At 36.7% G+C, this 27,704-nt stretch overlaps 1 protein-coding gene across 2 annotated transcripts in view; it reads left to right on the top strand.

The window, feature by feature from the left end:
- LOC105511568 (chromosome unknown open reading frame, human C9orf84) overlaps nucleotides 1-27,704 on the top strand; it is a 105,099-nt gene that overhangs the window by 2,191 nt on the left and 75,204 nt on the right. Inside the window, exons 2-4 of one of the 2 annotated variants that reach the window (XM_011941735.1) lie at nucleotides 6,683-6,806; nucleotides 11,996-12,083; nucleotides 16,667-16,851. In XM_011941735.1, the coding sequence (XP_011797125.1) occupies nucleotides 12,019-12,083; nucleotides 16,667-16,851 (250 nt within the window). In that variant the 5' untranslated portion in view covers nucleotides 6,683-6,806; nucleotides 11,996-12,018. Of the gene's footprint in view, nucleotides 1-6,682; nucleotides 6,807-9,481; nucleotides 9,594-11,995; nucleotides 12,084-16,666; nucleotides 16,852-27,704 lie in introns of those variants that run through there. The other variant, XM_011941730.1, reaches the window with a different exon arrangement.

Genomic DNA, 27,704 nt, shown 5'->3' with positions numbered 1-27,704 from the left:
ACAATTAAAATGAATCCAAAGCTGTCAGGAGAAAAAACATCAGCTAGAAGTCATATGGGCTAAACAATAAGGGAAAATAAGTGCACCTCGCTTTCTCTGCGGTGTAACTTTTTTTTGTCTGTTTTAAGACAGAGTCTTGCTCTTCTGTCGCCCAGGCTGGCGTGCAGTGGCGTGATCTCGGTTCACTGCAACTTCTGCCTCCCAGGTTCAAGAGAGTCTCCTGCCTCAGCCTCCCGAGTAGTTGGGATTACAGGCGTCCACCACCATGTCCGGCTTTTTTTGTTTTGTTTTGTTTTGCTTTCTTTGAGACGGAGCCTCACCCTGTCGCCCAGGCTAGGGTGCAGTGTGGCGCGATCTCAGCTCACTGCAACCTCTGCCTCCCGGGTTCAAGCGGTTCTCCTGCCTCAGCCTCACGAGTAGCTGGGATTACAGGCGGGTGCCACCATGCCCAGCTAATTTTTGTATTATTAATAGAGGGGTTTCGCCATGTTGGCCAGGCTGGTCTCAGACTCATGACCTCAAATGATCCACCCGCCTTGGCCTCCCAAAGTGCTGGGATTACAGGTGTGAGCCACCACACCTGGCCCAGGCTAATTTTTGTATTCTTTGTAGAGACAGGGTTTTGCTATGTTGCCCAGGATGGTCTTGGATTCCTGGCCTCAAGTGATCTGCCCGCCTTGCCTCCCAAAGTGCTGGGATTACAGACGTGAGCCACCGCTTCTGGCGGATCTTATGGTTTTTTAAAGTGCGGTTTTTATGCGAGGGAGTGAAAAAGGCAGAAAGCTCCTGATACCTTAGGCTGGTGGGGAGAGGTGGGAAGCCAACCCGAAGATTCACATTCACTTGTGAGTGCTTTTAAATAATCTTGGGGTCTGGCATGGTGGCTCAAGCCTGTAATCCCAGCACATTGGGAGGCTGAGGCAAGAGGATTGCCTGAGCTCAGGAGTTCGAAATCAGCCTGGCCAAGATGGCGAAACCCCGTCTCTATTAAAAATACAAAAATTGCCAGGCAAGGTGGCATCCCCCTGTAATCCCAGCTACTCAGGGGGCTGAGGCAGGAGAATCGATTGAACCCGGGAGCTAGAGGTTGCAGTGAACCGAGATCGCACCATTGCACTCCAGCCTGGGGGACAGAGGGAGACTCTGTCTCAAAAAATGATTTGATTAATTAATTAAATCATCATCATCATCATCATCTTGGGAAAGCTTACTTCCTGGCCTTGTGCCTGACTTCATTATCGTGTGCATTTCCATTTTGGCCCAGTAGATGTCAGTCAGGAAGTAGCATGAGAGAAAATCTTTAGAAAAAGGTAAAGAAAAAAAATTCGAGAATTGCTGCAATTCAAAACTTGATAATTTTAAATTCCCCACTCTCTAACCATGATTTTGTTCGTTTCCGCCATATCTTTGGTTTTAGAAATAAGAGCAATCTATCTTTTTTGCATCCACACACCATTATTAGATGTATTCGATATCTGTATTGCAAAGAAATAAACTTGATAAATGGGGTTCTAAGCATGTATATAACATATGGCATCTTATTAAGTAGTCCATATTTAGCATGAATTTCAGTGGTTGACTTCAATACAAAAGTAATTATTTCTTAAGGTAATTGGTGAGAGTGATAAATATGAAGCTGATAGAAATACTAGGCTTCACAAAAAAAGAAAAGTTAATATAAATGCTGACAATAAGCTGAATGGGTACAATCGGTAGAGTTTAGTTTGTTGTTAACTTTTTGACATGTCTTTTTTTTTTTTTTTTTTTTTGAGGCAGAGTCTCACTCTGTTGCCCAGGCTGGAGTACAGTGGTGTGATCTTGGGTCAGTCACTGCAACCTGGATCCACATCCCAGGCTCAAGCAATTCTAGTGCCTCAGCCTCTTGGGTAGCTGGGAATACAGGTGTGTACCACCACGCCAAGCTAATTTTTGTATTTTTAGTAGAGATGAGGTCTCATCATGTTGACCAAGCTGGGCTCAAACTCTTGGCCTCAAGTGCTCCGCCACTTCGGCCTCTCAAAGTGCTGGGATTACAGGTGTGAGCCAATGCGCCTGGCCTGAATTGTTTTAAAAGTTTGTTTTTAGTTTTTTACTGAAAGTTTCTAAAAGTTTTACTGTCCTAGAGTAACTTCAAAGCTATAATTCCTTGAGTTCTCAAGTAAATGAGAACCATCCCAGACGAGTTCAGCATTCTAAATTTTACTTATTGCTTCATTAGATGGATTTGTTGATTTACCAATATGCCATAGTTGCTTTATTCCAAATGAGCTAGCTACTAGAAAATTCTAACTTTAGACTTCTTATTTTCGAAGTGAGAGAATGGAAACAGTTTCACGAATTGTTTCCCAATTTTCCAAATCCTCCACTGTTTCAGCACAGAGTTTTCCCCTTGGTTATCCAATTTCAAGACCACTTGAGAAATATGGTTATTCTGGGAACACCACTCTGGCAGTCTTGTGAATTTCAACCTCTTTTGCAACAAAATGATCACATTAAATGTATTTCCACCAACCAACTAACGGCTATATGGTTTAAACAATAAGAGAAAATATTCAATTTTATATCAATATACATTATTTTCATATTAGATTTAAAATTATAGTAATGTATATTATTTTTTACCAATGATTATCATTCAGAGCCTTTTTAAAAATGAGTGAACCAGCTTTGTGATTCAGATTTTCTGCACTTGACTTGCTATTTTACCAATGTTTAATTTTAATTTTTGTATTTCCAGATGTTGAAGTTTGCACTGCTTTGAAAGAAAGAAGATATGTTTTCAGCATTGAAATATTGTGCAATAGACTATTTATATGAGGTAGAGTGTTAGTGGCTTACTGTCTATTTACTGACAATTATGATGTAAAAAGTGTTAACTACATTCAATATAGGTTGAGTATCCCTTATCTGAAATGCTTAGGATCAAAAGTATTTCAGATTTCTGATTTTTTTTTTCAGATTTTGGAATATTTATATATATATAAAATGAGATATCTTGGGGATGGGACCTGAGTCTAAACACAAAATTTATTTATATTTTATATACACCTTATCCACATAGATTGATGGTAATTTTATATAATATTTTAAATAACTCTGTGCATGAAACAAAGTTTGTGTACACTGAACTAACCATCAAAAAGCAAAAGTGCCAGTATCTTCACCACCCATGTGGCATCATATTGGTACGCAACAGGTTTTGGGTTTTGGATTTCAAATTTTTGGATTAAGGATGCTCAACTTGTTTATGATAATTTTGCAGTAATCCTTAGATTGTTTATTAGTCTAATTACTTTTAGATTTATTGAAAATTATTTTCCACATTTAATATCTTTAAAATGCCACTTTTGGCTGGGCGCGGTGGCTCACCCCTGTAATCCCAGCACTTTGGGAGGCCGAGGCAGGCAGATCATGAGGTCAGGAGTGCGAGACCAGCCTGGCCAACATGGTGAAACCCCGTCTCTACTAAAAATACAAAAAATTAGCCGGGCATGGTGGTGGGTATCTGTAATCCCAGCTACTTGGGAGACTGAGGCAGGAGAATTGCTCGAATCCAGGAAATGGAGGTTGCAGTGAGCAGAGACTGCGCCACTGCACTCTAGTCTGGGCAACAGAGTGAGACTTCATCTCAAAAAAATAAAAGCCACTTTTGGAAGGAAATTATTAAATTAAAATAATCAAACAATTAAAATCAAACAATTAAAATAAATCCAAAGCTGTCAGGAGAAAAAAAATGGAAACTCTTGACAAGTTTGGGGTGATTTTGCTAACAATCTGGAGTGATCTTTCTTGAAATGAGTGGAGAAAAAAGAATCCCAGTTATCTTTATAAAATAATACTAATAGCATGCATTGACCACTTTCTGTGGGACAGATCCTTTACCCTTCTGATGGATTATATTAGGGTGGTGCAAAAGGAATTGCCGTTAATTTGCCATTAGTTAATTAAAATGGCAAAAGCCGCAATTACTTTTGCACCATCCTACTATCATTTTATCATCATAAGTACTTTGTGAGGCAGATACTATTATTTTACAGGTTTTACAATTTTATAGGTTAGAAAACTACTTTCCACATAAGTTAAATAGCTTTTATAATTGTCAGAGCTAAATTTTGAGCCCAGACATGTTGTTAGGGAACTAATTAGAATAACTGTCATACAACAGTTTGTTGTTCTTACAATCTTAGTTGACAAGTTAAATTTTTTTCTTTGTAACACTGACCCCATCTACCAAAGAAAAAAATTACTCCAGTATAACAAAACTGTGCTACATTTTACAGGAAATGAGAAAGACATGCAGGCATCTTCTGGTTTTATTCCCTCATAACTGAGAGAAGCAAATGTGTAGTTAAAAGTATCCACGGTAGGAATCAAAAGTCATCATAACAAAACATATGTATTGGCCACTTGCAAAATTAGTCTGTATTCAAACATCCTGAAACTTTTTTTTTGCCCATGGTATTTTGGTTTCTGCTGGTATACGACACTCCGTGATATAATACAAATACAATACTAATCAACGGCAAATCTTGCAAAAGATGCAGGACTTTGTTAAGTTCGTGAAAACAGTATTGAGGAACCACTCAAATAACAAGTAAGGATATTATGAAGATCATGCAAAATTAAATCAGTTGACAGACAAGAGGAAGAGAATGGTTTGAATATCAAAGGAGTCAGAGATGCCTTGGGAAAATCTTCAAACATTTTCTAAAAATATTTTTTTCATGATCAAAGGTGAAGCAATGAGTAGTATCATGCATATCATCATATAGTACAGTTTGTGGGAAAATTATGACAAAAAGTAATAATTATAACTAATTATAAATGAAATTTTGTTATGAAACTTTTTATAACTTTCATTTTTTAGATTAAATACTAATCGACCTTTTTTTTTTTTCCTATTTACTGTGAATCTTTGGTCCTTATTTGATATAAATTACCATAAGTAATCTTTTTCTCTTTACCACTTATCCTTGGATAATAAGGACTTCTTACTGAATATGTTACAACACCTTCAGCAAACATTAAAAAGTCTTGGGAAATAATGCAAGAAATTATCATTTGTCCAAATACATAGAATAATGAATTATGTGAGAAATTAGAATCACTGGGGAAGGGCTTCATAGAAGAGATATTGCTTAAGATGGGACTTGAAAAATGAATTGGATCTCGATAGAGAAGAATAACAGGACATTTTCAGAGGTACAGTGTAGACCATGGTGTTAACCAGGGAGTGACCACTGAACATTAAGGGAGGTAGTGAAGAGACTAGTCTATTTAGAGAGACTAGTTAGAGTAATGGAAGATAAAGTTGGAAAGTAAAGGCAGAGCCAAATTAAAGAGAACACTGACTCATTTACAAACTTATTAACTGATTTAACATTCCTTTAAATAAACAGTTCCCTTTATTAGATATGTTTTTAAAAATTAGAAATGAATTTGCTGGTTGTAACAAAGGAAATAATGCAAAGATAAAACGAAAGTTAAGACATCCACATTATACTGTTTAGTGAAAAAAAGCACATTGCTAAGTGATATGTAAATAATGTGATCCTGTTTTTTGTCAAGTTCTTACACATGTATTTTAGTTTAACCTAGAAAAAATACCTGTAGGAGAATACATCAAACTACTACTGATATTACAAGGGACCTTTAATATATATTCAGTAAACCATGTTGTAAATACATGTGCCATCATCCAGGCTTTGTTGTTCCATTTATAGATCATAGACAGGGTAGATTTAGTATAATTCTTAAGGGCCCTGGGATTTTCAGAATGGTAAATGAGCATTAGCTTCAACTTAAAATCACCAACTGCATTAGCTTCTAGCAAGAGAGTCAGCTTGTCCTTTGAAGGTTTGAAGCCAGACATTGACTTCTCTCTGGCTATGAAAGTCCTTGTTGGCATCTTCTTCTAACAGAAGGCTGTTTTGTCAGAACACACACAACATTTATCAATTAATTTGCTATCTTATATGGTGCAGTTCATGCCACCCCCAAACAATTACAATGGTAACTAACATCAAAGACCACTGATCATAGATTATCATAACAGATAGAATAATAATGGAAAAGTTTCAAATGTTGGGACGGTTACCAAAATGTGACACAGGAAGTGAGCACATGCTTTTGGAAAAATGGCACAGACAGATTTGCTCATAACAGGGTTGCCACAAAGTTTCAATTTGTAAAAAAAAATCTGCAGAGCACAATAGAATAAAGCACAATAAAGCGAGGTATGCCTGTTTTGTTGTTGTCGTTTTTTGTTTGTTTGTTTGTTTTTGAGACAAAGTCTCACTCCATTGCCCAGGCTGGAGTGCAGTGGTGCAATCTCGGCTCACTGCAAGCTTCGCCTTGTGGGTTCATGCCATACTCCTGCCTCAGCCTCCTGAGTAGCTGGGACCATAGGCGCCCGCCACCACGCCTGGCTAATTTTTTGTATTTTTAGTAGAGACGGGGTTTCACTATGTTAGCTGGGATGGTCTCAATCTCCTGACCTTGTGATCTGCCTGCCTTGGCCTCCCAAAGTGCTGGGATTAGGCATGCTTGTTTTTTATAAGGAGCATGTATTACTTTTAAAGAAATATCACATAAGTTTTAAAGTATAATTTTAATATATTCTGAATATTGATAGATAAATAGTATATGTTAAAAAATTTTCTAATCTTTCTTTCTTCCACAGAATGTAGTTAGAAAGAAGTTTTACAGAGATGCTTTATTGCTTCGAATCCCTTCATGTTTATATCAAGATGAAAGTTACCATGTAGCAGTTACTGATAATAAATTTAGGAGGCCATGGACAAGAGGTATGTTTGTTTTCATTTCTTAAAAATGTGCTTTAAAAGCCATTTCAGAGTTTAGCACAGTAAATTATTAAGAATATGCAATGCTTTACTAATTTCATTGTATCTATTCATGTCAGAATTCCAAGAAGTTAACAATGTAGTATTTTTATTATAGAATCTAGGTAACTACATAAAGAATTGGAAAGCTTATATTCGATATGAATAAACCAAATAAAAGATACGTAGATGATGAAGACTTAAAATAGTCTAACATTGTAAACATTTGTTTTATTATAATAGAATTTTTCTTGACTATCTGAGGCCTACTTCAAGTTGTAATGGCACACCGAATATAAAATTATTTTTAAGCATATATGTACAAAATAGTTCTTTGTTTGTACCAAGTCATGGAATAGTAAAGAAGTAGCCTCCTTGGAGGAGTCAAGTCAGTCAACAGCATTTACTTGGTATATATTATGTACCAAACACTGTTATAAGTACTAAGGACACAGTTACTTAAAAGACATAGAAGTAGTCTCTGCTCTCAGTGGGTTTTAGACTGGTAAGGAGGATACAGCAATAAAACCATTAAATATGTAAACTAGTATCTGATATTGATAAATATATAGAGAAGAGACAATAATGCTAAGTGATATCAAATTGTGGGAGTAAGGAGTGCTGTTTCCTAAGATGGTTAGGGACATGTCTCTCTGAAGAGGAGGACATTTGAGTTGAGACCTGAATGGTGAGAAAGCAACAACCATGAAAAACATGGGGGAAAAGCCTTTCAAGTAAATGCAAAGTTCCCGACTCAAGAATGAACTTGATGTGTGTAAAGATCAGAAAATTAAGCTGTTGTGACTGGGTAATGAAAAACGGACTGAGAAGTAGGCAATTTCTGAATGAGGCTTTGTAGGCCATAACAGGGAGTTTGTTTGTTTATTTATTTTTTAATACAGCTGCAATAGACTGACTATGTCCCCCCAGATTTATATTTGAAGGTGGGGCCTTTGGGAGATGACTAGGATGGAGTCCTCATGAAAGGGATTAGTACCCTAATAAAAGAGACCCCACAGAGCTCCCTTGACTTTTCTGCCATGTGAGGCCAGTAAGAAGACAGCCACCCATGAACCAGGAAGTGGGCCCTCACTAGACACTGAATCTTCTGGTGCCTTAATCTTGGACTTCCCACCCTCCAAAGCTGTGAGAAATGAATGCTTGTTGTTTGAGCCACCCAGTCTATGATATTTTTGTTATAGCAGTGTAGACTGACTAAGACAATTGTGGATATGGAAAGTCACTGGACAATTTTAAGAAAGGGAATGATATAACCTGATTTATGCTGTAGAAAGATAGTTATGATTGTCTGGAGGATAGAAAGGGTGGAGATTAGGAGTCAAGAGTAGAGGCAGGGAAATCTATCAGGGAGCTATTTTAGTAGCCCAGAATCTAAACTCTGGATAAAATGTTATAGTGTGTTGGACAAGGCTTATAGTAATGGAGATGTGAGATGTGTTTAAAATCTAGCTTATTTTACAAATTGTCAACAGTGAGGGTATTACAAAATAGAATAATGAAGATTTTCTTCTAGGTTTTTGACCTGAGAAACCAGGTAGATGACAGTGCCATTTCCTAAAATAGGGAAAGGCTTATAGAGAAGCCAATTTGTGGCCAGAGTCAATAACTCTGCTTTGGCCAGATTATTAGGCATCTAAATGGAATCATTAAGAAGGCAATTGGTTATATTAATTTTGAGCGCAGCTGCTCAGGACAGTTCTCTGGGTGGCCTTGGCCTCCTTTTCTCACTTGAAGTTCTTTTTTTTTTTTTTTTTTTTGAGACGGAGTCTCGCTCTGTCGCCCAGGCTGGAGTGCAGTGGCCGGATCTCAGCTCATTGCAAGCTCCGCCTCCCGGGTTCACGCCATTCTCCTGCCTCAGCCTCCCGTGTAGCTGAGACTACAGGCGCCCGCCACCTCGCCCGGCTAGTTTTTTGTATTTTTTAGTAGAGATGGGGGTTTCACCATCTAAGCCAGGATAGTCTCGATCTCCTGACCTCGTGATCCACCCGTCTCGGCCTCCCAAAGTGCTGGGATTACAGGCTTGAGCCACCGCGCCCGGCCAGAAGTTCTTAAGAATAACTATAAAATGTGCTGAGAATGCAACATTCAGAGATAAAGGGGGAGCTGGCCAGAACAGCCTATGCTCTGTCCTTCAGTTCTTTAGCCCAGCACGTCCTTTGACCTCAGAACATCAAACCCAGGTGGACTGCTTTCTGGGGTTCTTCAGCTGCTGTGCAAGTGTGGCACATGAAGACTTCATTTGCCCTGGGCAGCTTTCCCGAGACTTACGGGACCAGTTCACAATGAATCCTAGGCTTCTGTTGTCCTTTGTTACCTATCTGTAAGTAATACATCTACTTCATGTAACTTCCTTTGTATGGGTATTCTGTCTCACCATACTCAGACAAGTTGGTAATCAGTACACAGTGAACCTGCTTCACAAGCTGGAGTTTCAAATCAGAGTTTTCAATATGCAAATTACACAAAACCTGTGAAACGAGATGAAGTCACTGAGAGCATGAGTATAAATAGATTAGAAGGCCTAGGACAGAGCCCTGGAACACTCCAACAGTTAAAAGTCTGATGTAAAAGGAGTTACCTAAGAAGCAAGACAGGAAAATCAAATGATTCTGGCGTCGAATTCTAAAGAAGAAAGTGCTTCAAGAAGGCAGTAGTAGTCCAATGCACTGGGCTCGTGTTAAAAGCTCAAGTTATCTGAGGATAGTGAGTTGACCATTAGCTTGACTAAATGTAGGTCATTGATGACTTTGACAAGAGTGGCTTCCCTGGAATATTGGTTATTAATATGATTAGAATATATTTGGAGTGTGATAGGAATATATTGGAATGTGACTGGAGTATGTTGAGAAGATAACAGGAAGTGGGAAAGTGAGAGAATGAATTTGAATATTTGGGGGAATTTTGCTATGAAGAAAAATTTTTAAATGATGGACTAACTTATGGGAGAAGTGGAGTAAAGAGTTATTATTTTTTGTTTTTGATGTGTGGTTTTTAAACAATACCTGATGAGAGAGACTGTAAAATGTTTGCCAATGGAAACAATTTTGGTAAAAAGAGAATAAGACAATGCAGGAAAGAAAAAGGATAACAGGAGTAAAAGGGGATAAGATCAAGAGCACAGTTAGAGAAGTTAGTATTCAGTAGGAACTAAAATAATTCTTCCCCTGTGTAGATAGGAAGATAGGGTTTGTAGGTACTTATGCCAGTAAGTTGGTAGAATTGGTGGTGGAAAATGAGGTAGTTCTCTGTTACCAGTTTTCTATGTGAAGGTAAGGTCATACACTGAAAGTGGATTATGAAATGAACACTAAAGATTTGAAGGGGTAATGTGTGAATTAGCTGTCTTAAAGAGCAAGAAAGCCAGTTTTGTTTTTGTTTCTTTCTTTTTTTTTTTTTTTAACCTCATCTGTGGTCAAGAAAGCCAGTTTTATTAAGGGGTATACTATTATCATCTGTCAATGTTGGGTGGCCATTTGAAATTTATGGTCATAATTTGGAATGAGTTCCTTTAGCATGGCTGGGTGATTTTTTTTCCAGTAATTTTCAACTGTTTTAGTGTACATACACAGAAAGTGTAGAGTGGGGGTTGTCCTAAGTTGGTAGAAGAGAAAGAGAGGCAAGAGAATCAAGAGTCTTTGAAAGCAATGGTTATGGGACTGGCTATGGAACCTAAACTATTCTAAGCAATTTGCATGCCACATTACGCCACATTACATTTAATCTTTACAACAACACTTTGAAAAGGCTATTCTTCCTAGTTTGTACATTTAAAAAAACAAACAAACAAAAAAAGGAGGTGCAAAAAGGTTCAGATATTTACCCAATATCATATAGTTAATAAGTAGCAGTCCAAGGATTAAAATCTAGGCAGAGTGTTTCCAGAACCTGTACTCTTAACCACTAAACTTTTTTCTTTTTTTATTTTGATATGGAGTCTCACTCTGTCTCCCAGGCTGGAGTGCAGTGGTGCGATCTCAGCTTACTGCATCCGCTTTCCAGGTTCACGCCATTCTCCTGCCTCAGCCTCCCCAGGAGCTGGGACTACAGGCGCCCACCACCACACCTAGCTAATTTTTTTGTATTTTTAGTAGAGACGGGGTTTCACCGTGTTAGCCAGGATGGTCTCAATCTCCTGACTTTGTGATCCACCTGCCTTGTCCTCCCAAAGTACCACTAAACTTTTGTATTTTTTTTTCATGTTTTTCAATGAGGCACAGGCTTAGATGTTAAATGATTTGTTCAAGATAACAAAACTAGTAAGAAGTAACACTGGTGGTAGGTAGAACACTCAGTAGCATATTCTGGTAGTAGTATATGACATGGTCTTTCTCCTTAAGGAACCAAGGATCTACTTTGGGAGATAAGCTATATACACACACAAATTTATTTATTTATTTATTTATTTATTTATTTATTTATTTACAGAATCTCACTCTGTCACCCAGGTGCCCAGGCTGGAGTGCAGTGGCATGATCTCTGCTCACTGCAACCTCTGTTTCTCAGGTTCAAGGTATTCTCCTGCCTCAGCCTTCCAAGTAGTTGGGACTAGAGGCATGCCCTACCATGCCAGTTAACTTTTGTAATTTTAGTAGAGATGGGGTTTTGCCATGTTGGCCAGGCTGGTCTCGAACTCCTGGCCTCAAGTGATCCACCTGCCTCAGCCTCCCAAAGAGCTGGGATTACAGGCGTGAGCCACTGCGTGCCACCTACAATTTTAAATATAGGACTGTATATGGTTGGGTCCCCAAGGTTTACTGACAATATTATGGCCCTTCAAAGAGAATGTATCAGCTTGAGCTGGAAGGGTTAATAGAAGCTTCATGAGGTATAGCATGAGCAGTTGAAAAGGACTATTTGGAATAGTAGTGCTGTATAAGCAAAAGAGAGGCTATAAAATGAGGGTGACATGTTCATGTGATATTGTTCTAACTGTAGTTGATTGAGGGGCGGGGGTAGGTTGATGATAATGAGGATGACTATTTAAATATTTGGAATCAGGTATCACTTTGGCAAAAAATACATTTGTGAACGAATAAAGATAAAATCATCATGTAAAAGGTGAATGTTTGACTTTCTTGAATTAAGTATAAAAGAAAATTCTAGAGATTAATGTTTACCATTATTCTTTTTAGTCTCAGCTGTTTCCGTTCCGGGAATGACAGATACCTCAGTCTTGGACCAATGGAAAGCAAGTTTCTTTGTGGAGGATTTCCTTGAGAAGTATGTATCCTTAATCTCAAATTTCTCTTTTACATGTAGAAGAAGATAAACACTAAGTTCTCCAGATACCTAAATAGGGAAAATCTCTTCCTTTATTTCTTCATGAATTTTCTTCTTTTATCTGAAGAAAAGGTCCTAATTTGAACCACAAAGGAGTGGTTAATAAGGGTTACTTATATCTTCTGTTTTAATTAGTAAACTTTCAATTAGTTTATCAATTAGTAAACTTTCTGTAGAAAGTAGCTATTGAAAGTCTGTTATGTTAAAATTAGTATTTTTTTCTCCTATATTATAAATTCAGATTTAAGGCTATTTTGTAATATATTTGGTCAAAACATTATTTATTATTTAAGCATTCATCAAATATTCATTATCATCCTATATATTAGATACAAGACACAAAAATGAATAAGACATAGTCTTAACCTTCAAAGAACACAAGAAAACAAGGAATAGAGTTTTATAAAGAAATAATTACAATACAATGTGCAAAGTACAATGACAGAGATAGGAACCCAGAGCATAATATGAGGAAGAACATCTAACCTGTTCTACATTGTAAATGTAGACATAAAGTAGAAATTTTGGTGCAATTTAATAATTTACTCTTTTGCTTCACTTCATGCACAGAATGCTGATCTGACCTAGGAAAGATTTTGTTATTATTCACATTTTCAAGTTTCTGTAATTTAAATTTTCCTTAGTTGTGCTTAAAAGAAACAGAAAAACATTGAAAGGTGTCTAGACTCTGGATACAGTGAAGCCCAATATACCATCTCTGTCATCTAGGAATTTAAAGTCAGGTTAGGAAAATAATAGATAAACATAGAAAAAATTAACAACGTAAGAATTAAATGATAATATAGGATGACCAACATAAAATCTATTACAAGGCATCTAGTCAATTAGAAGTATATATCATATGAGTAAACTCCTAGCAGCGAGGAAACAGAAAGGTATAGTGAAAAAAGCTCTGCACTATGAATTAAAATATGTAGCTTTTAAGCCTTGACTGGAAAAGTCAAGTGCTAACTAATTTGTTGGTCATTTTACTTGTGACCTCATTTTATCAGTATGATGATGATGGATCAGTTCTTCTCAAACTTTACGGTACCTATGAATCCCCTGAGGATCTTATTAAAATGCAGATTCTGGTTCAGTTAGTCTGTTTTGGAGCCTGAGATTCTGCATTTCTAATCTATTTCTAGGTGCTATTGATGCTGCCAGTCCAAAGACCTACCTTGAGTAACAAGATGCGAGATGATCTCTAAGATCCCTTTTCACCTTATGAGTTACATTGGTAGAGCTGTGCATTTGTAACTAGGAGAGTTCATCTTCACAGAAGTAGGAATTGAGCTTGGGCTGGGCAATCAAAGAGAAATTAACTTGAGAGAAAGCATTTTGGGCAGAGGAAACAGTATGTCTCCAGGCATAGACACGGGAATATGCAATAAGTATTTAGCAAAGGCAATAATTAGGCTAGTTTGGTGAAAACTAAATTATTGTTTCATAAGGTAAAAAAAGATCTTAGAGATCATCTCGCATCTTGTTACTCAAAGTAGGCCTTTGGACTGGCAGTGTCAATACCACCTAGAAATAGATTGGAAATGCAGAATCTCAGGCTCCAAAATGGACTAACTGAATCAGAATCTACTTTCTGTCTATTGATTTGCCTATTCTAGATATTTCACGTAAGTGGAATCATACAATATGTGCTTTTATTGTGACTGGTTTCTTTTACTTAATATAATATTTTCAGGATTTATCCATGTTGTCACATGTATCTGTGCTTTATCTCTCTCTCTCTCTCTTTTTTTTTTTTTTGAAACAGAGTTTCTCTCTGTCACCTAGGCTGGAGTGCAGTGGTGTGATCTCAGTTCACTACAACCTCCACCTCCCAGTGATTTAAGTGATTCTCCTGCCTCAGCCTCCCGAGGAGCTGAGATTACAGGCACCTACTACCACACCCAGCTAGTTTTTTTGTATTTTTAGTAGAGACGGAGTTTCACCATGCTGATCAGGATGGTCTTGAACTCCTGACCTCAGGTGATGCACCCACCTCAGCCTCTCAAAGTGCTGGGATTACAGGTGTGAGCCACTGTGCCCAGTCCATTCATAACATTTTTTTACCACCTGAAATTATGTAATATACTTATTTGTCTATCTTCCTGTTAGCAGATAAGCTCCATGAAGGAAAGAACTTTGTTTGGTTTAACACCCCATTCCCAGTATCTAGAATGGTGTTAGCACATTGTAGACACTCAATAAATAGTTTTGTTAAGTTTGCAAATTAATAAATAGGAGTAGATGAACTTACTCAAAAAGAATGATATAGAAAGAAAGCAAAGATAATCTAGAGTAGAAACTTGGGAAAGACCAGTGTCTACAGGTTATGCAAAGAAGGAGGCACCAGTGAAAAGGGAATAAAGGTAGATGAGGAGAGCTGGGAAACACTGATCTTCATAGATCTTTTATATCTACGGAAAGAAAATTTACTAGGTAGTCTCAAAACTGTAGTACCAATTATTGTTACACAGTGCTGACCCTGTCAGTAACATTTATTTTAAAAACACAGCACCTATGTAAGCACTAAGTTAAGTATATAATGATCCACATAGGAACCAATGATCTTAATGAATAATACGGACATGGAAGAGTTAAAATATTTTTTCTTCTACCTTGTATTTTGTTAGAATACAGGATAAATTCTAAAGCTTTCTCCGTCTGTGATTTTAAGATATGACACAATTGGTCTTTTCTCCAATTGGAGAGTTACATTGATTTTGGTTCTTTCAGTCTGTACAAGAGAATTATTAGGGCTGAAATATTCCAGGATATCAGGAAAAACTAAGTTGCCAATAATATATTTATATATTGGAAGATCTCTTGTAATGCCAGCCATTCTAATGGTATGATACAGATAAACCTGTATCAATCAGGAAACAGGTAAGGGCAAGGTTAAAAGAGCCAAAAAGATGTCCTCAGGACTAGCAACAGTAGGAAGTTGAAACTGCCTTCGCAAAAACTGTAACTGAGGAAATTATGACAGTGAAAGAGATCAGACCTAACTGATTCCATCCTGCCTGTAACCTTTAAGCCGTCCTTGTTCATTCCTGGGTGTAGGCTGAACTAACCTTGGGAAGGAATTTAGTGTATGATTTGACTCTGAAACAAAATTGATAATAGCCCTTTCCTGAAAAGACTCACTTTTTGCCTGGGGGGCCAGACTGCCTTTGTAGGACTAACAAATTCGCTATGAGATTAGAAATTTTGGTTTAGGGGTCATGCGGCCTCTGGCTGCAAGAGTCTGACCCTCTCCAAATTGCTCCTCAGGATAACATCACTATTGTAAAACCCAAGATCAGGGCTTGAGATATTTTGCAGACCCTGCACTCTATGGTTCAGCTGATACCACCTAGCTAGTAATCTGGCTCAACCAGTTCTGCGATCCCACCCAGGAGCAGAAGACCCCAAGAAAACCTCACTTCCACCCCCTATATTTCCATCTCCAACCTGACCAGTCAGCACTCCCCACTTCCCAAGCCCTTACCTGCCAAATTATCTTGAAAAACTCTGATCCACAAATGCTCAGGGAGACTGATTTGAGTAATAATAAAACACCGATCTCCCACACAGCCGGCTCTGCATCTCTATCCACTGCAATTCCCTTGTCTTGATAAATTGGCTTTGTCTAGGCAGCAGGCAAGGTGAACCCGTTGGGCAGTTACAAAGTTGTTACCACCCTAAGATTGAAGGAACAAGGTGCCTGGGCGGTTACCAACCTAGCAGGGACTACAGGAGCAGGGCTGACTGACAGAAGATGTAACTTTTGGTGGAAGAGTGCAGCCAATTCCAAACTGTGGCCCAACAGAGAAGAATTTGGGAGGAAAGATATTGCAACCTGTCTCCCTCACTTTTGATCTTCTGCCAGTGCTTTCCATGGCTGAACCCAACCAGAAGCCAGAGGACAAGGAAGCTTGGTTAGTTCATAGAGGTTAGCTTCCCAGGTTATGGAACAGAACATGAAAGGCTGGGTAATTTTATTGAGGAACAGACACTAAATATCCAGCACAAGGGTAGTTTGGCAATGTGTGGCAAAACCTAAAAATCTGTATACTTTTAACTTCATCATTTCTGTTTTTAAGAAACATATTTGAGATTATTAGTGCATATAGATGTTCTTTGCATTGTTGCTCATAATAGCAAACAATTATAATGAACTTAAATTTCCAATAATAGAAAATTGGTTGAATAAATTATGATTTGCTGATACCCTATTTATCCATTCAAATATTAGGTGAATGTATATAGATTGACATGTAAATGTGTTCATGCTTCATTTTTTTACAGAAAAGAACAGGTTATAGAATACTGTTGTCATTTGTCCACTATTGTTTACAAATTTTTTTAATTGAGAAATTTACATAATTTTTATATTCATCTTGAATGATGGGAATATAGATGTTTCTTCTCTGTGTCTGTTGGAACTCGATAATTTTTTCCACAGTGGACATATATTATTTACTAATAAAAGTGTTTTAAAATAGGACATACATAACATTAGTCATTTTATACTGTCACAGAAAAACAATTACAAGAATGGTGACCCAGATTAATTGTGAATTTGAGGAAGTTGTTCCAAGTTCAAATCCAGACTCCCAAATTGAAGTAGAGAAGGTCAGTTTATACACCCACATGGACTACAATGAAGTCTTTACCCCTGTCAGTTGTTTAGAAAAATATTCAGCACTTCAAAAACAGAACCAAGGTAAAACATTTATTTTATATTGTTGTGAAACATTTCTTACTGATATACACATATTCATTTCAGTGAGTTTTTTTGTTTGATTTGAATGAAAAATTTTTTATTAAAGATCCACCTGCATAACTCTAAGTTTTACCACATTAGGGCAGTATTTCCTCATTCATATTAATCCTCTTTGTAAGTTGGGTAATTTTTTAGTTTAACTTGTCTGGGCCTCAAAACAACCTGCAGAGATTTGATCATAGTATGCCTTCAACATACTGCTATAATGATATTGGCATCTTTTACAGATCCCATGATATAGCAATCCAGTGTAATATTAAATTACTATATTATGAAGTGATTATTATATTTTAGTTTTTACAACATAATAAATATTTTCAATCTCATCTAATTTATGCGAAAACAAGGTTCAAAGTGGAGATGGAATAGTTCCAGTATTAAGTTAAGAAATACACTCAGTTTTACAAACATACTGTCAAAAATAATTAAAAGTAGGCCAGGCACGGTGGCTTACTACGCCTGTAATCCCAGCACTTCGGGAGGCCAAGGCGGGTAGATCACCTGAGGTCAAGAGTTTGAGACCAGCTTGGCCAAAATAGTGAAACCCTATCTCTATTCAAAATACAAAAATTAGCCAGGCATGGTGGCAGCACCTGTAATCCCGCTACTCAGGAAGCTGAGGCAGGAGAATCACTTGAACCCAGGGGGTGGAGGTTACAGTGAGCCAAGATTGTGAGACTGCATCTCAAAAAAATAAAATAAAATAAAAGTATATTTTATTCAAACTTGATTCCAAATGTCTCATCTTACTAGAGGGTGTTGAATTCTTTCAACCATGTAAAAACTTGCTGAGGATTGCCTTTCTTGTATGTATAACAGCCTATTCTTTTTTTAAATTATAGAACTTAAGGTTCTATTATGTAATTATTACTATCATTTAAGAAATGCTAAGCTTCAACATGAAAAATAATTTGATTTTTTTACTGTTATTTTTATGTAGATATATAAATTATGTATAAAAATTTTAGTATTGGCAAATAGCTGTGTGATGATACATATATAGAGAGAAATTTCTCTTATAGTTGGAAGAGATATAGAGATTAGTTGTATTAAGGAGTAAAACTTGATAGCATGATATAGTAGAAAGAGCCCGAATTTGGAGTCAGAAGACTTGAATTTTCAGTCCAAGTCTACTCTTAAAAAGTGGAACATCACTTGAGGCCAGGAGTTTGAGACCAGCGTGAGTAACATAGCAAGACCCTATCTCCACAGAAAGATTTTTAAAAATTAGCCAGGTGTGGTGGCACTCCTATAGTCCTAGCTACTTGTAAGGCTGAGGTGGGAAGATTGCTTGAACCCAGGCATTCAAGGCTGTAGTAAACCATGGTCATGCCACTGCACTCCAGCTTGGGTAACAGAGTGAGACCCTGTCTGGAGACAAAGAAAATATTTATGATTCTAAATTTTCTTCTATAATTTATTTCTCTTATTTATTCTTCTATTTTTAAATAATTTTGTGGGGATAAACTAATATATGTAAGTTTATATAAGTATATTTAACGAGATGGCTTGTAAAAACTAATGGGTTACACAAACATAGCTATTATAAATGTGGCAAACTAGAAGCTACTATCGGCTAGAATCAACTATTGACTGACAGAAAATATGCTTGAATTTGCCAAATGCCATATCCTGTATTTCCTCAGGTGTCCTGTGTCACCGGACATCACTTTATAAATTTAGATTTTCAATTTTATTTATTTTCTTTGCAATTATATCAATTGCTGCCAGATTTGTAGATACTTTGGTCTTATTGTCTAAATCAAAAGAAACATAGTGTATTTTTGGATTTGTAAATATGCTATGTCTTATAAGAATTATAAATAATTACTAAATTATAATTTCAAAACACATATCTTTAAAACATAAAACAGTTGCTGGTTGTCTTTTATGGTTGTTGGTTTATTGATATTTACTAATTTTTCTACAATGTTCACATATTGTTAATACATGAAACTGTTAAGCATCCCTCTAGATATTCTGGGAACATACAAGCAAATATAAATGTAGCTTTTATTTTTATTCTTAAAAATAAAGTTAGGCCAGTCATAGTAGCTCATGCCTGTAATTCCAGCACTTTGGAAGACCAAGGCGGGTGGATCACCTGAGGTCAGGCGTTCGAAACCAGCCTGGCCAACATGGTGAAACCCTGTCTCTAACAAAAATACAAAATTAGCTGGGTGTAGTGGCGGGCACCTGTAATCCCAGCTATTTGGGAGGCTGAGGCAGGAGAATCACTTGAACCTGGGAGGTGGAGGTTGCAGTGAGCCGAACTCACACCATTGCCCTCCAGCCTGGGCAAGAAGAGTGAAACTCCATCTCAAAAAATAATAATAAATAATAAAAATAAAATAAATAAAGTTGCATATGCATATAGTTTAGAGAGTCAAATAGTTTGTTAAAGTTTATAATAAAAAGCAGTAATCATGCTTATGGTTTAAAATGGTGGCACAGAAGCAAGCTGGCTTCACTGCTCATACAGAAAACCAAAAACAAATATAAAATGCCCAGATTTTCACTAGCAACAACTCACATCTCAAATATGAGGATGAGACAGATCCTAGGGACACAGAGAAGTGAAAAAACTTCAAGCAGATGGTAGGAGAATCCAACTTCCACATCCATGATGCCCCACCCTGCCCATTCTGCCTGACAACAACCACATGGAAAATCTTCCCCCAACTCATGGTTTCTATGCTGGAAAAAATGAGAGTGGAATAGTCAACTAGCTTTCCCTCCATCTTGGATTCCCTGGCAGGAGACTGTTCTTTCTTTAACCCATGGAAAGCATCATGACTGCCTGAAAGGAGAGACAAAGAGGGGAGAAGGGGCTACCTTCCCCAGCCTTTCCAGGCAAAGGAGCCGATTCACAGCAGCTAATTTTTGCCACAGGTCCCTTGAGCACGAACCTCTAGCCAGACTTCTGTCATTGTTGGGATAATGTTTTTCAGACTCTCCCATCTAGAGAAGACAGTGCCCTGACCATTCACTAGAGGCAAGGCAAACCTAGGCTTAAGATACCACCTATAGCCAAGAAAAAGGCAATATTAGTGAAGATTTGCTAAGAAAATATAGACAATAAAAACCAAGACAAGTTGAACAGAGGAAGCTGGAATAAATAACCAATCCTTCAGTGCAAAGACATAGACATATATCCACAAGAAACAACACTGAACAGGGAAATGTGACCTTTGCAAATAGACAAAGCAAAAATCCAGTGACTGACCCTAACAAGAGAGTCATTTGTGAGCTCTCTGACCAAAAATTCAAAAGAGCAGTTTTAAGGAAATTCAGTGATCTCTAAAATAATACAGAAAAGCAATTCAGAAATTTGTTGGAGAAATTTAACAAAGAGAATTTGTTAAATTTTTAAAGTTAACTTTAAAAACTCAAACAAATTTTGGAACTGAGAAATACATTTGCTGAGCTGAACAACTTATTAGAGGCTCTCAACATCTGAATGGAACAACCAGAGGGAAGAATCAGTGATATCAAAGACCAGCTATTTGAAAATACAGTCAGAGGAGAAAAATGAAAAAAGAAAGTGAAAGAACAAAGACTGCCTACAAGATATAGAAAATTACCTCAAAAACCAAATCTAAGTATTCTTGATGTTCAAAAGGGAGCTGAGCAAAGGCAGGGGATAGAAAGAAATAATACAAAATTTTCCAAAGCTTGAGAAAGATATAAATCTCCAGTACGAGAAGGTCTGATAATACCCAAGAGATTCAACCCAAACAAGACTACCCCAAGGTATGTAATAACCAAGCTCTCAAAGGTCAAGGACAAAGAGAAGATCTCAAAAGCAGCAAGAGAAAAGAAGCAAATAACATATAAAGGACCTCCAATTCTATAGTAACAGACTTTTCAATGAAAAACCATACAGGCAGGAGGGAGTGGAACAACATATTCAAAGTGCTCAAAGAAAAAAAAGCCATCCAAGAACATTGTATCTAGCAAAATTACCCTTTGAATATGAAAGAGAAATAGTCTTTCCCAAACAACTAAAGTTCAGAGAATTCACCCCCATCAGACCCATCATCTTACAGTAAATGCTAAAGGGGGTACTTCAGTCTGAAAGGAAAAAAAAAAAAAAAATTAACATATGAAAAGAAAACTTTTCTTTAGTTATCCACTGGTAAAATTAAGTACATGAATACTTAATTTTAAGAATTCTCTAGAATACTGAGAATACTCTGTTACAATAATTGTAGTGTGTAAGCACTCATAACTTTAGTATGAAGCCCAATCAAAAACAATAACTATAGCAACCTGTTAAGAGATGTAATATTAAAATATGTAAATCCAGACAACTTAGTCAAAATGTATCATTTTGTGTGTCTGTGTGTTTGTCTTTGTTTCTATTCCTTTCTTTGTAATCTAAAATATTATCTCTTTAAAATAACTTTTTATATCTATACAATGTTTTTTGTAACTCTCCTGGTAACCACAGCCCAAAAACCTACAATATATTCACTAAAAATAAAAAACACCAAATTAAAACATATTACCAGAGAAAATAACCACAAAAGAATACAGTAGGAAAGAAAGGAGTCTTAAAACAATCAGAAAATGGGCAACAAAATGGCAGTAGTAAGTCTTTACTTAATAGTAACACTGAATGTAAATGGTCTCAATTTTCCAAATAAAAGGCTTAGAGTGGCTGAAGGAATTAAAAAAAACAAGACCAAACTATATGCTACATTCAAGAAACTCTCTTCACTGATAAAGTCACACATAGACTGAAAGCGAAGTGGTGAAAAATGATATTCCATGTAACTGGAAACCAAAATTAGCAGTAGCTATACTTGTATAAAATAGACTACAAATCTAAGACTGTAAAAAGAGACAAAGATGATCATGTTAAGCAAGAGGATATAACAATTATAAATATCTATGCACACAACACCAGAACTCCCAAGTATATAAAGCAAACATTAATATATCTAAAAGGATAGACTGCAATATAATAATAGTAGTGGATTTTAATGCTCCATTCTCAGTAATGGACTGATCATCCAGACAGAAAATCAACAAAGAGCATGAACTATACACTAGAATAGGCCTAACTAACATTTACAGAACATTTTACCCATATGATAGCTAACTTCATACCATGTATTTTGTGCTGCAGAATACATATTCTTTTCATCAGCACATGGAATATTCTCCAGAATAGACCATATCTTATGCCACAAAATATATCTGAAAACATTTTAAAAATAGAAATAATATCAAGTAGCTTTTCTGACCACAATGAAATAAAACTAGAAATCAGTAACAAGAGGAACTTTGGAAAATGCACAAACACATGGAAATTATACAACATGCTCTTAAATGGCCAGTGAAAAAGTTAAGAAGGAACTCTTAAAATTTCTTGAAACAAATAAATGAAAATGGAAATAAAACATACCAAAATCTATGGGATATGGCAAGAGCCCAGTACCAAGAGGGAAGTTTATAGCAATAAATGCCTGTATCAAAAAAGTAGAAAGACTTCAAATAAAATAACGTTGCACCTCAAGGCACTAGAAAAGAAAGAACAAACCAAACCCCAAATTGGTAGAAGGAAAGAAACAATAAAGATGAGAGCATACATACATGATACTGAGACTAAAAAATAATACAGAAAATCAACAAAATGAAAAGTTGGTTTCTTGAAAAGATAAAACCTCTAGTTAGATTAAGTAGGAAGAGAGAAAACCTGAATAAATAAAATCAGAAATGAAAAAGGAGACATAATAACCGAGACTTCAGAAATACAAAGAATCATTAGTGAGTATTATGAACAACTATATGCCAACAAATTGGAAAACTTAGAAGAAATGGATACATTCCTGTACACATACAACCTATCAAGATTGAATCATGGGCCAGGCATGGTGGCTTATGCCTGTGCCCTAGCACTCTGAGAGGCTGAGGTGGGTGGATCACTTGAGGTCAGGAGTTCAAAACCAGCCTGGGCAACATGGTGAAACCTCATCTCTACAAAAAAATGTTAGCCAAGTGTGGTGGCATATGCTTGTCCCAGCTACCTGAGAGACTGAGGTGGGAGGATTAATTGCGCCTGAGAGGTTAATGCTGCAGTAAGCTGTGATCACGCCACTGTACACCAACCTGTGTGACAGAGTGAGACCCTATGTCAAAAAAGGAAAAAAGTTTGAACTATGAAGAAATAGAACAAGGTATCAATGATGAGTAATAAGATTGAAGCCATAAAAAAAAGTCTCTCATCAAAGAAAAGCGCAGGACTTGATGACTTCACTGCTGAATTCTACCAAACATTTAAAGAACTAATACTAATTCTACTTAAATGCTTCAAAACAATTGAAGACGAGGGGGTATTTCCAAACACATTCTACAAGGCCAGCATTACCCTGATACCAAAACCAGACAAAGACACAACAACAAAAAAGAAAACTACAGACTAATATTAACAATGAACATAGATACAAAAATCATCAACAAAATACTAGTAAACTGAATTCAACAACACATTAAAAAGATCATTCACCATGATAAAGTGGGATTCATCCTAGGGATGCAAGGATGGTTCAACGTATGCAAATCATTAAATGTGACACATCACATTCAAAAAATCAAGAAGAAAAACCATATGATTATTTCAATAGGTGTTGAAAAAAGCATTTGATAAAATTCAACATCTCTTTATGATAAAAACCCTCATCAAAATAGGTATAGAAGGAACATACCTCAAAATAATAAAGGCCGTATATGATAGCTAACTTCATAATGAATGGGGAAAAATTGAAGGTCTTTCTTCTAAGGACTTAAGTAAGACAAGGATGCCCATTTTCACCACTTTTATTCAACGTAAAACGTGAAGTCCTGGCCAGAGCAATTGAGCAAGAGAAAGAAATAAAGGGCGTTCAAATTGGAAAGGAATAAATCAAATTAGCCTTGTTTGTAGATAACATGATGTTATAGCTAGAAAAACCAAGGATTTATGCAATTTACCCATGTAACAAACCTGCACATGTACCCCTTGAACCTAAAATAATATTTAGAAAGAAAAATTTTAAAAACCCAAAGACTCCACCAAAAAAACTGAGTTGATAAATGAATTCAGTAAAGTTGCAGAACACAAAATCAACATACAGCTGGATGCAGTGGCTCACGCCTCTAATCCCAGCACTTTGGGAGACCAAGGTGGGTGGATCATCTGAGGTCAGGGGTCTGAGACCAGCCTGACATGGTGAAACCCCGACTGTACTAAAAATACAAAAATTAGCTGGGTGTGGCTGTGTGCACCTGCAATCCCAGCTACTCAGGAGGCTGAAGGAGGAGAATCACTTGAACCCTGGAGGCGGAGGTTGTAGTGAGTTGAGATTGCACCACTGTACTCCAGCCTGGGTGACAGAGTGAGACTCCATCTCAAAAAAAAAAAAAAAATTAACATACAAAAACCAGTAGATTTATATACACCAACAGTGAACAATCTAAAAAAGAAATCAGGAAATCAATGCCATTTACAATAGCTACAAAAAATATAAAATACCTAGGAATCATTTTAACCAAAGAAGTGAAAGATCTATACAAGAAAAACTATAAAACTCTGATGAAAGAAATTGAAGAGGACACAAAAAGGGAAAGATATAATATTTCATACTCATGAATTGAAAGAATATTACTAAATTAATGTTGCCAAAATAACAATACTATCCAAAGCAATTTACAGATTCAATGCAATCCCTATCAAAATACCAAAGACATTCTCCACAGAAATAGAAAAATAAAACCCTAAAATTTAAATGGAACCACAAAAGACCTCAAATAGCCAAAGCAATCCTGAGCAAAAAGAAGAAAGCTGGAAGCATCACAATACGTGATTTCAAAATATACTCCAAAGCCTTATTAACCAAAACATCATGGTACTGGCATAAAAACAAACATATAAACCAATGGAACAGAATAGAGAACCCTGATATAAATCCACTCATTTACAGCTAACTCATCTTTGACAAAGGCACCAAGAACATACAATTAGGAGAAGATAGTCTTCAATAAATGGTGCCAGGAAAACTAGATGACTATATGCAGAAGAATGAAACTAGATCCCTATCTTTCACAATGAACAAAAATCAAATAAAAATGGATCAAAGACTTAAATCTAAAACCTGAAACTATGAAACTACTAGAAGAAAACACTGGGGAAATGCTCCAGGATATTGGTCTGGGCTAAGATTTTTTGTATAGGATCTCAAAAGCAGAGGCCACCAAAGCAAAAATAGATGAATAGGTTTACATAAAGATAAAAAGCTTCTGCACAACAAAAGAAACAATCATAAAGTGAAGAGGCAACCCACAGAATGGGAGAAAATATTTGCAAACTATCCATCTGACAACAGATTAATAACCACAATATACAAGGAGCTGAAACAACTGAATAGCAAAAAGCAAATAATCCAATTAAAAATGGGCAAAAGATATGAATAGACACTTCTCAAAAGAAGAAATGGCCAACACATATATGAAAAAATGCTCAACATCACTAATCATCAGGGAAATGCAAATCAAAACCACAATGAGCTGACCAGGCACGGTAGCTCATGTCTGTAATCCCAGCACTTTGGGAGGCCAAGCTGGACGGTTCACCTGAAGTCAGGCGTTTGAGACCAATCTGGCCAACATGGCAAACCTCGTCTCTACTAAAACTAAAAAAATTAGCCAGTTGGTGGTGGCCATCTGTAATCCCAGCTACTCTGGAGGCTGAGGCAGGAGAATTGCCTGAACCCAGGAGGTGAAGGTTGCAGTGAGCCAAGATTGCGCCACTGCACTCCAGCCTGGGCAATAGGAGTGAAACTCCATCTCAATAAAAACCCCAAAACAAAAAAAAAAAGCAATGAAATATCACCCAAGTTAAAATGGCTTGTATCAAAAAGGTAATAACAGATGCCAGCAAGGATGTGGAGAAAGGGGAACTCTTGTACAGCATTTGTGGAAATGTAAATTAGAACAGCCACTATGGAGAACAGTATGGAGACTTCTCAGCTAAACCAAAAATAGAACTACCATATGATCCAGCAATTCCACTTCTGGAAAAGAAAGGAAATTATACCAAAAAGACATCTGCACTCCCATGTTTATTGCAGCTCTATTCACAATAGCCAAGATATGTAATCAACCTAAGTGCCCAGTAGTGGATGAATAAACAAAATATGGTATATCTACACAATGGAATATTATTCAGCCACAAAAAAGAATGAAATTCTGTCATTTCAGTAACATGAATGGAACTGGGGGCCTTTATGTTAAGTGAAATAAGCCAAGCACAGAAAGACAAATATTGTATGTTCTCACTCATGTGGAAGCTAAAAAAGTGAATCTCATAAAGTTAGAGAGTAGAATGGTGATTACCAGAGGCAGGGAAGGGTAGCAAGGAAGGGGGATGAGGGGGGAAAAAGAACATAATGTATTTATTTATTTATTTATTTATTTTTTGAGACAGAGTCTCGCTCTTTCGCCCAGGCTAGAGTACAGTGACGCGATAGCCTCCCGGGTTCACGCCATTCTCCTGCCTCAGCCTCCCAAGTAGCTAGGATTATAGGCATGTGCCACCACATTCAGCTAATTTTTGTGTTTTTAATAGAGACGGTTTCACCATTTTGGCCTGGCTGGTCTTGAACTCCTGACCTTAGGTGATCTGCCTACCTCGGCTTCCCAAAGTGCTGGGATTACAGGTGTGAGCCACCACGCATGGCCAACACTTTTCTTAAAAACAGTAATTTCCTGACTTCATCAACCACCCCTTATTTTTTCACTCTAGAGGCAACCACTTTCAACTCTTTGAAACAGTTTGAAAAGAAACTATATTCCTTTTGTCATTTATTTATCTGTATGACATGCTTATACTGCTATTTCCTGATGTTTTTAGTTTTAGACCTTATATATTGACCTCTCACCATGAAAGTAAAGACGTCGCTGTCCTCACTCTTTTACACCGTCACTACCACGTCCCCCCACACTTCCTATGGTCTACCCTCCCAATGTAGTTATAACTTTGGTTATATCAGTATTCTGTATTTACAGACTTGTGAGTCCTTAAATACTATTTGTAGCTGAAAATAGTATTGTGTTATTCAGTAATTTCTTTCTTTTACTAATAGTCCCACCTTATCCACAGGGGATACATTGCAAAATACCCAGTGGATGCATGAAATCACTGATAGTACCAAACCCTATACAATATATACAATGTTTTTTCTTATACATACATACTAGTGATAAATTTTAATTTGTAAATTAAGCCCAGTAAGAGATTAACAGCAATAAATAGCTAACAATAAAACTGGAGAATTAAGTAAAACAAAGTTTATTTGAACACAAGCACTGCAATACAGGGACAATCGTTCTGATAACTGAGACAGGTACTAAGTGACAAATGAATAGGTGGCATATCAGTGTGGAAACAGTGGACAAAAGGATCATTCACATTTCGGTGGGACTGAGCAGGATAGCACTATATTTCATCATGCCACTCACAACACTGTGCAATTTAAGGTATAAATTGTCTATTTCTGGAATTTTCCATTCAATATAGTATTTTTGGACTGCAGTTGACTGGGGGTAACTAAAATCTTAGATAAGAGGAGATTACTGTACTCTGTGAAGTTAATGCTGATTTTCTGGTTTTTTGTTTTGTTTTGTTTTCTATATATTTGGTACATAGAACTTGATCCTGAAACTCTCCCATTTGTCTATAAATCTCCTCTTAATGCATTGAAGCATCAAGTGTACCAATAGTTTTATCTTTGGGGATTTTAGTTCTAGAA

This window comes from Colobus angolensis, unplaced genomic scaffold (genome assembly GCF_000951035.1).
Source record: "Colobus angolensis palliatus isolate OR3802 unplaced genomic scaffold, Cang.pa_1.0 Scaffold103, whole genome shotgun sequence".
Classification (NCBI taxonomy): Eukaryota; Metazoa; Chordata; class Mammalia; order Primates; family Cercopithecidae; genus Colobus; species Colobus angolensis.
The sequence above is the reverse complement of the archived record's forward strand: the minus strand, read 5'-3'. Positions and strand labels throughout refer to the sequence as shown.